Below are 11514 nucleotides of genomic sequence, written 5' to 3'. Positions count from 1 at the left end.
TCACTTTATCACTTTATCACTTTATCACTTTATCACTTTATCACCTTATCACTTCATACTTTACCACTTCATACTTCATACTTTATCACGTCATACTTCATACTTTATCACGTTATCACGTTATCACCTTATCACCTTATCACCTTATCACCTTATCACTTCATACTTTACCACTTCATACTTCATACTTTATCACTTCCGACTTAACCATTTCATATTTTACTACTTCATACTTCATACTTCATCACTTTATCACGTCATACTTTACTTTACTTTACCACTTTATAACTTCATTTACCACTTCATACTTCGTACTTACCACTTCATATACTTCATACTTTACTACTTTATCACTTCATTTACCACTTCATACTTTATCACCTTTACACTTCATACTTTCATACTATCACTTTATAACTTAATAATTTATCACTGCATATCTGATCAGTTTTACACTTTATCACCTTTACATTTCATATTTTATCACTTCATACTTCATGACTTTTATGCTTTTATACTTTATCGCGTCATACTTTATCACTTCCACACTTAAAAGGGCACTTTTCATTTATGAGTTTTATGTTGTGCATGAATTTATGAATGCGTTATCGTAAGATGCGCAAGTATGCAGACAATGATATATATTGTTTTACTGTAGTGAATATTTAAAAAGACATACTTGAATGTTTTGGTTGTCATGTTTGTGTACTTGATGTATTTCTGATATGTTTTGAAATGTTGAAGTATTTAATGATAAATGTTTTGAAAGAATGACTTCTGTCATTTATGGTGTCTTTGGTATGAATGAATTGTTATTTTGTGAAAATAATGTAGGTGTAGATTTGAAGGAGAGAAATGTCCCGAAGGATGTACTTAGGACAGCCTTCGTGCTCTCTAAAACCTCCTGCTATTGTTGTTGTTGTAATATTATGGGATGGAATGATCGTATGATTTAAAATGATGGTGTGAAGAAACAAAGTTATACCATGTATTATTATTCATATACATCTGTAAATGTATAAATAATGTACAAATAATTGAGATGGCAGGATGCACTGTATACTGTATGGTTATATGTATCAATATCATCATTTGACTCAGTAAAAGCAGTTGTCATAAATCAATGACATTGAGGGCATATTTCTTTTTCACATTTTCTAAAAAAAAGGTGTGATATTAGTTCTATTTATAGATGCACCCCTTTGCTTTGTGACGGTGAAGATTTAATTGCTATTTAGTTTAACTGTTTTTAGTTTCTTTGATTATTCTTATTGTATTTTACAGTAACAGTATTGATGTTGACACTGCCCGTCTAAATAAGCATTTGCGTGATTTATATGTAAATTCTCTGTAATTTAACAGGAAAATTGTTACAGTGTAATTTTACAGCATTAAGTTGTTAATTGAGAATAATGTAGGAAATGTAAAATAATGTATTACTGTGATGTTTATAGTCTCTATACAGCACAGTACTGTAATACTTTTACAGTAATTTAACCGTAAAATAACAGTTTTTTCACTGGCGATTCTAGCTGCGGTATTGTAATTTAACAGCAAAATTTGTTCCAGTGTAGGGAAAGGTTCTATCTATAAAAACGTATGTTGGACGCTACGCCACGCGTGCACGCATCACATGCATGTTCACACATATAATCTATATGAAGGCGTGAATATGACTTACTTTGCGCCCCGACTCCTCCATCCCTCCCTCCTTGCGCGGGCCGAGAGAGAAGCATCCCGCACGGCCGAGCTCTCCTTCCACACGCCCGCCCTCCCCGCCTGCCTGCCCGCCTGCCTGCCCGCCTGCCTGCCTGCCTCGGCTTGACCGCCAAGCCGTTCAAGCCTCTCTCGCTGTCTGGCAAAGTGAAATATTTCGGAGCACGTCCACTCCCCCAAAACCATAAAAGTCACTTTATGGACCTCACGTGACCGGCCGAGAACCAGTGAGTGAACTTTACACCAACTCTCATCTTTTCTCATCCTCAGCCAAAACCTAAACCCCTACCCTCACAAGCAGGGGATGGCACGGACGAGCTCCGAAACACAAGTGTGGATCTAATCCAGCTTGGGGCGGGGTGGGGGGCGGGGGGGTCTGGGGGGGGGGGGTGACATGCATACCAATATACACAAGGCAAGAAGGGGGACATACTGTATACAGTATGCATGAATAACGTAAACAAAGTCTTTCACTCACACTTTAGATTGCATAAACAGGAAATGCAATTACTATATAGAATATAGGAATATTATACATAGTCATTAATTCATTTCAATGCATTTTTATTTGTATGTTATGTGCTGCATATAAGATATTTGTATTGAAACATATTAAAAAATCAATGATTTTATTTCAGTAATTACGACAAATATTCCAAATATGTTTTCACTATGAATGAGATACAACCTATTGAGTATCATGTATGTACAGTGTGTGCATAATTGTATTATTTCTGATTGTGGGCGTGGCTTACAGTACCGCAATTGATCCCTTTCAATGATGATAATATATATAATAACAGCCCGGCATGATGCTATATTAATTATTTTAATATTAGCCCAGCATGATGCTAAATATATACTATACCTATCATTTTAATATTAGCCCAGCATGATACAGTATATTAAATATATAGCCATCATTTTAATATCAGCACATGCAGACAGTAGCCATCTCAGGGTTAAAGTATGCATGGCAACATTCAATAAGACCTCATACAAAACTTGACATATTGACGGGTTATGATGCATGATATCACTGATATTAGTGCTTCTCAGATCATACCAATAACTGGGGCTATTTAAGGTCTGCTTTTTGGATATAGATGTATAGAGTATAAGTGGAGTTGGTGCACATCTGGAGGCAAGGAGGCCTGGAGGAAAGGAGGATTTGTCCTCATGTATCAGGACACATGAACCTTAATAAGTTCACAGAACTCAAAAATGAATTTCAGAAGTTTACACAAAATAAAAAATACACGTTGCCTTAAATGAGCTCAACATTATCCTATAAATATTGATATTACACAACTCACACAAAATGTTCAACTCATATCATGTGGGAAATAGACTCCAAAATGTCATTAATGTGTGCTAGTATACTAGCCCATCACTACTCTCAGGACTAGCCTGTACAGCTGAGTGTATAGAAGGGGGGAGCCACCTGGTGTGGCCCAGGAAGGTGCACCTTATTCGGGCCCACGCTCTGAGCAGCTGGGGTGACGCCATGGAGGTCTCTGGAAAACCTTTTGTACTTTTGAAACGCAGCGCGGTGCTGGTGTTTCGGGTGGCTGGTGAAGGGTTTTGTGTCTTTGATGACCCCCCCCCCCCCCCACACACACACACACATTCCCATCATGGAGCATTTGGCACACAAAATGTCTTCCTGGGAAAGTGAATGTTTGTTCCATGTGAGTTCAGAGGAGGTTAGGACAGGCGGTCAACGTCACAGGCAGGAGAAAAAAGAAGCGCTTGATTTGCTCACCTCCACAGTAGGGATAATATTGCCTCCTCGGATGGTTTTTCAAATGATTTTTCGGAACTACTTCAAATGTTATGGAATTTATGGCCATGATGTTATATTTCCCTCATATCAGCCCATGAATTATACTTATAGTTATTATTATTCTTATTTTGATTTCTTGATTGGAAGAAAGAACACACAGAAAGAGTTGTCCTGCTTGGTGAAGAATCAGGCAGACTTGAATGTGGCGTATTTGGGAAAGTATATAGGACATACTATGGCAGGCTGGGGGGGGGGGGTACCACATGAATGCCTGGACGTCCAACATGCAGAAGAATTGCTCATTCAGTCTTTGGGCTTTCCTCCATCTTGTTTCTTTGCCTCCACTAAGGTTGGCCTTTCAGCTTGTTGTCCTTCTTCCATTTCATCCTGCGGTTCTGGAACCAAATCTTGATCTGCCGCTCGCTGAGGCAAAGCGTGCAGGTGATCTCCATCCTGCGTCGGCGTGTAAGGTAGCGGTTGAAGTGGAACTCCTTCTCCAACTCCAAAGTCTGGTAGCGCGTGTACGCTGTCCGTGCACGCTTCCCGTCGGGGCCCGTCATATCTGGGGAGGGTGGGGCGCACAAACAGTTGGAGTTGGGGGTGGGCCTGTTAGGGCTTCATAGCGCAAATGAACCACTATATATATATATGTATATATATATATACCACTATTCATACCATATGTACTATACATGTACATACTGTATATGTACTATGTTTACAATATGTACTACACGTATTGTCGAAGCCATACGTGTAAATGCATAAAAGTGTTGGCAGGACCCCCCCCCATTTAACTTTAACTTTGATTGTTAATGTTTTTCAATTAAGTGTTAAGATTTCCAACTAAATCTCAGCGTCCTCGAAGGCAGCATAGCCATCTTTCACAGTCATCTTTGTTGTGTTGCTGTGTAAAATCACTAATGAATATTAATGAATAATAATTATCATAAATCTTTTACAGCTTCCCTCTTCGGAGCCTTTCGGTTTTACTCTCCCTTCTCCTGTGCTCCTTTGGGGGCTTTTTACACACACATGCCCCCCGTGTTGGACTTTTGGGCCTTAACGTGAGGTTTTCTTTGTGGATGTATACAGTATAAGATGTTTATTTGCCAAACTACAGGAGGTTCCTGGGGGGGGGGCATGAAGGGTATATGTAGGATTTGGGAATTTTGGATGACTATATGAAAAAAGGTGCATTGTCGCCTTCGTGTCCACACCTTAGGGACATCCTGTACAGCAGAAAGGAGTGAGGGTGGGGGTGGACAAGCAATCTACAAATTCTTACAAAGAAGTAATTGTCAGAGGATTAACAGAAAATATTAATTTAACTCCAAATGAAGACTGCAGTTACCACTTTCATTTTGGAAAGCCAAAAAAATGTGATTTTCATTCCCAGCTCTCTGATGAATATGGATATGATTATGAATAGTAGAAGTAATTAGCATGTACCATGGCCGCTGTGCAGCTTTCTCATCCAGGGGAAGATCTGTGGAGCGTCGCTGCAAGGGTTGGAGATTCCCACCGGACCGCCCTCTCGTTTCTGGGCCGGCTGCGTGTCCTCCATCCCGGCCTGGGAGTCCTCCATCCCGGCCCGGGTGTCCGGCAGCGTTTCGTCTGCTTCCGGCGCTTCGTCGTTGGGCTCCGCTAACCGATGCGTCCCGGAGGCGGGCGAGTGGGGCAGGCCGAGGACGTTAAGAAGCCCGCTTCCTGCTTGCTCGGAGCGGGGAGAGGAGCTCCGGTTGGCGAGGGAGCAGCTTGTCCTCCTCTCATTGAACCCACGAGAGAACAACTGTCCTCCGGTGTCCCCCCCTCCCCGGTTGGATAGGGTCAAGTCCATCCCGGCGTACCCGTAGCCGTAAGGAGCAAGCTGGTGCACGGAGGAAGAGTCCCGGTGCGCCCCGCCGCTCGGCGCGCCACCGCCGCCGCCGCCGCTGGGTCCATAAGTTAGTAGCTGATAGTCGGGGGGGGCATTTGGGAAACGGCCTGAGAAGGAGTTGGCAAAGTAAGAACTCATTTAGTTTTGGTTCCGAAGTTGAAGATCTTGTTGGATTCCTTGGAATAGCGCGCGTACTTTCATGGATTTATGATGGATTCATCAATTATGGCGTTGCTTTTTAGCTATGGAACGTGGGGGTGGGGTGCTCTCTGTGTGTGTGTGTGTGTGTGTTTGCCAGAGGAGGGGTGTGTGTGTGTGTGTGTGTGTGTGTGAAAGAGAGAGATGGGAGAAGTCACGTGGTTTTGTTGACCAGTCGTAAATTCTCGCCGACGACTTTGGAGGTAATTCATGCTGCCGGCTTTCTAATGATTGGGGGGGGGGGGGGGGGGCTCACAGTTTTCTATTGCTGCTGAGCTCAGAGCGCCACCTACTGACACTTTGATTTATTGCAGCGAGTTCAAATATCACACATTTAAAAACATAAATCCTAATATATTAAAGGAATACATTGAATGAAAAAAATGTATTTTATATTACAATTTGTAAAATACACGTTTTATTTTCAAATGAAATGTCGTGTATGATTATTATTGAATAATTCCATTAAAAGGGTTGACGTACAATGTTTATGCCAAATGAAAAATAAATAATATACTATACGTACAGTAAATGTATGTTTGCCATAGGGACACTGCAGCCTATGTAATCACATTTTTAATTGTCTTGTAATATTTATCATATTTTTTCCGCCTGCATTTCAGCCACACTTCCTTAGTGTGTGTGTATGTGTCTTTCTGTACTCAAAAACATGCAAACATGTACACACACACACTCCATGGGGTGTCTCATGTGTTGCGTTGAAGTCTTTTTAAACGTTCAGCTAAGAGTATGTTTCTTTTCAAAAGGAGTCAGAAAAAGAAATTATGTTTTTTCCTCTCATTTCTGTCTTTGTCCTTCCAGGCCTGCCTTCTGCCTGCCTGGCTTTACAAAGTACACTTGGCAACCCTGAACGGCTAGAAATGTGAAAATCAGCAAGATACTGTACCAGCAGCAGGCAGCTTTATTTTGGATTATTAGATTTGGGTGGAGTGATGGTAGATGTTTGTCTTCTGTTTGGTCCCATGACATGTTTTTTTTTTTAAACTTTGTGGTCGGGAGCAGCAAATCACAAGTTACCCAAAATACCTCACATTTGAATTTTCAGATGAAATGTCAACATGACAACTATTAGCCCATGAGCCACTCAAATATGACACTGAACACTCTTGTTTTTGGGAATTTCACCGTCATCCATAAGGCCTATAAGCTTTGAATATGAGATGTGAGTTTGAGTCTCTGTCGAGGCCGGTCAAGCAGGGGACACGGCGGGGTAAAAGGGTCACCAGGACATTGTCCACTTTGTCTGCTGAAGTGTGTGTTTATGGGGGACGTGTCTGGCCGCTCGGGGCAGGTCAACTTTCGCCCGTCGGCCTGCTCATCAATTAGCTGAGACTCCGGCATGCAGCAACCAGAAGAAGCTGCCGTCCTATTCCCCTGCGGCAGAAGCGTAGTGACCTTTCATTGACAATTAAGCCATTCTTTTTACTTCACCTTATTAGTACTTTTAGAGCTGGGGGGTCCAAATAGGCTGAAAGCAATCCAACATGCTATGATGCCAAATATAGACATCTCTATCTTATTAGCATTCAATGCTTCAACTTTTCCTCCTTGTGTGTTGCTTTGTTTTGTTTTTATTGTTGTTTGTTTTCTGTTGACGTCAATGAAGCGACAAGCCGTGGGCTGCAGTTTGGACACCACTGCTTCTTTTGTCTTCTAAAAGCATTCACTGCACACTTTGCACTACATTCCTTTGTACTTTATTGGACATATAGGTAGTATACTGTATATATAGATATATGCTAAGTACTTGACAAAACATCAAATAAGTCATCATGGAGACGTTCCTGCATGTTTTAGGTAGTTTAAGGATAACAAGAGCCCGTTAGCCACCCCTCCCTTCATTGGCGTTCTTACCAAATCATATATGCTCATCACCCTGCTTATCATTTCAGCCTTAAAGGAAAAGTGCACTTTTTTTGGGAATTGTGCCAATCATCCACAATATTTTTAGTTCACAGTTTAAAAAAACAGGTGAAAAAAGGCAGCTAATGAATGCCCATCATGGGACACACCTTTTGGGCTATTAAAAGACCTCCAAAAAGCTCCCCTCAAAGTTTTCTATCCATGCTGTGAGCATGTAGGAACAACTACATTCATGATAACAGCAGTAGTACTTGTGGTACGTTGCAAACTTCCTTCCTGGGTGCATTGATTTCACATAGCAACACAAAACACAAAGACAGCTAGCTCCAATATGTAGCGTTACCTTTGGCTATAGTGGCCTAGGCACTGGGAACCAGTGTGCGCTCTAGCTAGTCGCTAGCTGGCTAGTAGCCTAGCTAGCTGCTGTGATGTGGCAAGGTGTCACTACACTAGTAACGTAGCTACTGTGTGCTCAAGCCAGTCGCTAGCTGGCTAGTAGCCTAGCTAACGGCTGTGATGTAGCAAGGTGTAGCTACACTAGTAACATAGTTATTGGGCATAACAATGTACATAAGAATATGCTTCATATGCAGCTCATATGATGAAAATGGAGCCTTGTTGGTGCTTTTTAGAGGTGCGTCCCATCACATGCATTCTTAGCTGCCTCTTTTTTTACCTCTTTTTATATCTTTACAACACAGAGAAAAGAGAAAGAAGTGTGTGTTCATATTTCACACACAAAATTCTAAAAAAAAACATTTTTTTTTCAATGCGAGTGCCAAATAACATACTGTACATTTCCCAAGTCAAATAGGAAGCACAACATCCCTCATTGAAATGAAAGCGTGTCCACACCAACACGGATATTTCCTTGAAATGCACGTTTTGTCACAAAAAAAACTCAAGAGTGCTTAAAAAAAGAATCCACCTAAAAAGATGTTCATTTTGTCCAATCAGGAGGCATGAAAGGGCAGTCACGTGACTTGTATAGTGCTACATTACACCATGTTTCCATGGAAACAGGTTTTCAAAACCACCTTTTGACCCACACACAACTTTTACAGAAAATATGCTTGTTTTCCTTTCTAAATATCCGTGCTCGTGTGGACCTCAAAGTCACGTGACTCCTTTTCCGTCTCCATCTTGCCTGGTCAGAACTTCTTCTTCTTCTTCTCCTTCTTCTTCTTCTCAGTCATTCAACGCATGGCTTCCTTTCCCGCGCTTCGGAAGGAGGGTGAGATGAGAAGCATCCACTTTGCTTGGAGTGTCTTTTCTTCCTGGCAGCTTCACCTTCACTCCGTCCGTTTGTCCTCCTCCTCCCCTCCGTTCACCGTGGAAGAGGAGGAGGAGGAGGTGGTGGAGGACGTGGAGGAGTTAATTAGCTTGTTCTCCTTCTTCCACTTCATCCTGCGGTTCTGGAACCAGATCTTGATCTGGCGCTCCGTGAGGCATAGCGCGTGAGCGATCTCGATCCGCCGCCTGCGCGTGAGGTATCGGTTGAAGTGGAACTCCTTCTCCAGCTCCAAGGTCTGGTACCTGGTGTACGTCTGACGCCCACGTCTGCCGGGGCTGCCGAACGTCCCTGGTGGACACAAGCAGGAAGATTCCATTCACGTCATCGCAATATGCAAAGCATAATGCCAATCAATACATTAAGAATTACAATTTATTACTATTATCTCAATATTTCATCTTAATATTTTAAAACGCATTTAAGAAATGTATGAAAATAATTAGCAAGTCATATTTCATGAACTAAAACATTACATTACGTCAATAAATCATCAATATATCATTAATAAATTGAAATCTTATATCCAAATCATATTATCATATTATATTACACGATGTTATGTCATATTATCCATATCCAGTGTATTCACATCAAATGTATCATCACTATGAGATTAATAGAAGCTCTTCGTATATTATTGTTGCCATAAATATGTTTGTCGTTTACATTGAAATACTTTTGAAAGAAAAAAAGAAATGTTTTTGTTCGCCGTGTCATTAAACGTCATGGCGTTTAATGATAATGACTGAATAATTCATGTTGAATAAATCATATTCATCTCAGGGTATTTTTTTATTAGGGTACACTATTATACACTGATAGCACCCCCCTGCCAATTAACGCAGAAAGACTCATCAAAGCAGGTGATTATTCTTATTTAGCAACCCATGCTGTGGGAAATTCTACGCTTATTGCCGATTCTATATTTCTATTTGATATTTCTATCTGGGAGAAATGGCACGTGCTTTCGTGTGCTCGCAAAACGAAGGCGTTTTTATACATTGATTTCTCATTTTTTTTAGTATTCATTGTGTTTTATAACTCAAGACTGCTGCCAATGCTGTCGATACTGTTTGTCACATTCTCTATCCTACAGTATACAGTATATGTTCAGTATATATGCTACTAATACCTATAAAATATTATATTCTAGCATAGCATATTCTACATGAGTGATTTCTTTTTTCTTTTTCTTTTCTTTTCCTTGACTATAAAAAGTGAAATTGTGTGATTTGTTTCCAAATATTAATATGAAGATTTATGCTCGGTGTTATGCTAGCTGGCTGTCAGGTGTAAAATAAGAAATAAGGATCCGAGGGGGGTGGAGGACATGCTCCTTGTGGTCTTGCCGGTAGTCCGCCTCTCCAAACAAAGCCGCTTTACGACGACAATAAAGCAGCGATCAGTGAGTGACGGCCAACAAACGGGGATCGTAAAACAAGTGCGAGGAGGAGGAGGAGGAAAAGGAGGAGGAGGAGGAAGGGAGAAACTGACGGAAACAAACGTCACTTTTATGGCGGGGATGATCAAATATGCTAGCATCTCACCGTTACAGGCGTTCATCCTCTGCATCCACGGGTAAATGTGCGCCGGTCCGCTCTTGTCGTCCCCGGCGTCCCCGAACAGTCCCTTGCAGTCCGCCTTGCGATGCGCGCCGTCCTGCTGGCCGAGGGAGAGCGGGTGCTCGTCCAGACCGCAAGCGTACTCCTTGTCCCGGTAGAAGCTCGATGCCGCCGCCGCGGCGGCGGCGGCAGCGGCTGTGGCGTAGTCGCACGTGCCGGCTACGGTGGTGGCGACGCCCGCCCGGTGCCCGCTGTACGCCGCGCTCGTGGCCGGTTGATAGTAGCTGGAAGGCGGGTAGGCTTTCTCCTGCGCCCCGTACGCCGCCGCCGGGTAATGTCTGAGCGGATGGTCAGCGGCGTAGCCCGGGGAGTAGAGGGGGATCTGGCCTAGGAAGGACTCCGCCGCCTGCCCGCCTCCAACCGGGAAAGAGGAGTTGACGAAGTAGGAGCTCATGAGGACGGCGAGGCGGAGGAAGGTGGACGGCAACCGAGCAACAACACAACAATGACACAAACACACACACACACACCACCAGCACGAGGAGGAGGAGGAGGAGGAAGAGGAGGCTAACGCGTCTCCCGCCAGTCCTCCTTCATCTGCGCCCCCCCAGACTGCACTTTATGATTTGTTGTGTTTTATAGCCCCCACTTCTTCTTCATCACCTACTTGGCCGCACTCTTGGGGGAGGTGAGGATGGGGGAGTCCGCGTGTGTGTGTGTGTGTGTGCGTGCGTGCGTGAGAAGGTTCTGTGTCTGCATGCGTTCACCAGCTTTCCTTGCCTTGGGGGTGGGTGGGGGGTGTTTTCCATTTTACCTCCTCCAATCTCCCTAATTCGCATCCAATCTAGTTTTACTATCCTCATCTGCTTCCCGGTGACATGACGCAATCAGGCTGGGAGGCTTTGGCGCGTTAAATTGACTCTTCCTGTGTCCGTCTGGCGGGATCCTCATATTGTATACGCCACATTGCATGCCAGTCCTGTGCGTGTGCGTGCGTGGAGGAGGGTAGGGGTAGGGTGTGTGTGTGGGGGGGGGGGGTGATGGTGCACGACTAAATGGAAATAGTAAAACATATTCCTCTGAAAATAATAGCACACACATTCCAATCATTTCAGGAAACAGATATGATGTACATGCACCACCTAGTGCGCATGCGTGTCGTACGGGGTGTCCCTACATTTTTGACTTTGATTTG

The 11514-nt window shown here is 43.0% G+C and overlaps 2 protein-coding genes across 2 annotated transcripts; both read right to left on the bottom strand.

Moving 5' to 3' along the window:
• Positions 1 to 3322: 3322 nt before the first annotated feature.
• hoxb5a (homeobox B5a) lies at positions 3323 to 5638 on the bottom strand. Its single transcript, XM_058048379.2, has 2 exons — positions 4955 to 5638; positions 3323 to 4064 (listed from the first exon to the last, which is right to left on the bottom strand). The coding sequence occupies exons 1-2, from the start codon at positions 5517 to 5519 to the stop codon at positions 3847 to 3849; spliced, it is 783 nt and encodes a 260-aa protein (XP_057904362.2). The 5' UTR covers positions 5520 to 5638; the 3' UTR covers positions 3323 to 3846.
• Positions 5639 to 7157: 1519 nt separating this feature from the next.
• On the bottom strand, positions 7158 to 11012 carry LOC131102817 (homeobox protein Hox-B6a-like). The gene is made up of 2 exons (XM_058048380.2): positions 10305 to 11012; positions 7158 to 9045 (listed from the first exon to the last, which is right to left on the bottom strand). The coding sequence occupies exons 1-2, from the start codon at positions 10771 to 10773 to the stop codon at positions 8756 to 8758; spliced, it is 759 nt and encodes a 252-aa protein (XP_057904363.2). The 5' UTR covers positions 10774 to 11012; the 3' UTR covers positions 7158 to 8755.
• Between the last annotated feature and the right edge of the window lie 502 nt (positions 11013 to 11514).

Source organism: Doryrhamphus excisus, linkage group LG16 (assembly GCF_037039965.1).
Source record: "Doryrhamphus excisus strain RoL-2023G ecotype Guam linkage group LG16, RoL_Dexc_Guam_v1.1, whole genome shotgun sequence".
Classification (NCBI taxonomy): Eukaryota; Metazoa; Chordata; class Actinopteri; order Syngnathiformes; family Syngnathidae; genus Doryrhamphus; species Doryrhamphus excisus.
This window is presented reverse-complemented; position numbering and strand designations above follow the sequence as displayed.

Excerpts from the sequence above, each read along its gene's own strand:
- hoxb5a (XM_058048379.2), bottom strand. The coding sequence starts at position 5,519 with ATGAGTTCTTACTTTGCCAACTCCTTCTCAGGCCGTTTCCCAAATGCC. Across the intron at positions 4,065-4,954 it reads AAAGCTGCACAGCGGCCATG|ATATGACGGGCCCCGACGGG; the intron begins GTACATGCTAAT and ends CACCCTCCCCAG.
- LOC131102817 (XM_058048380.2), bottom strand. The coding sequence starts at position 10,773 with ATGAGCTCCTACTTCGTCAACTCCTCTTTCCCGGTTGGAGGCGGGCAG. Across the intron at positions 9,046-10,304 it reads GAGGATGAACGCCTGTAACG|GGACGTTCGGCAGCCCCGGC; the intron begins GTGAGATGCTAG and ends TGTGTCCACCAG.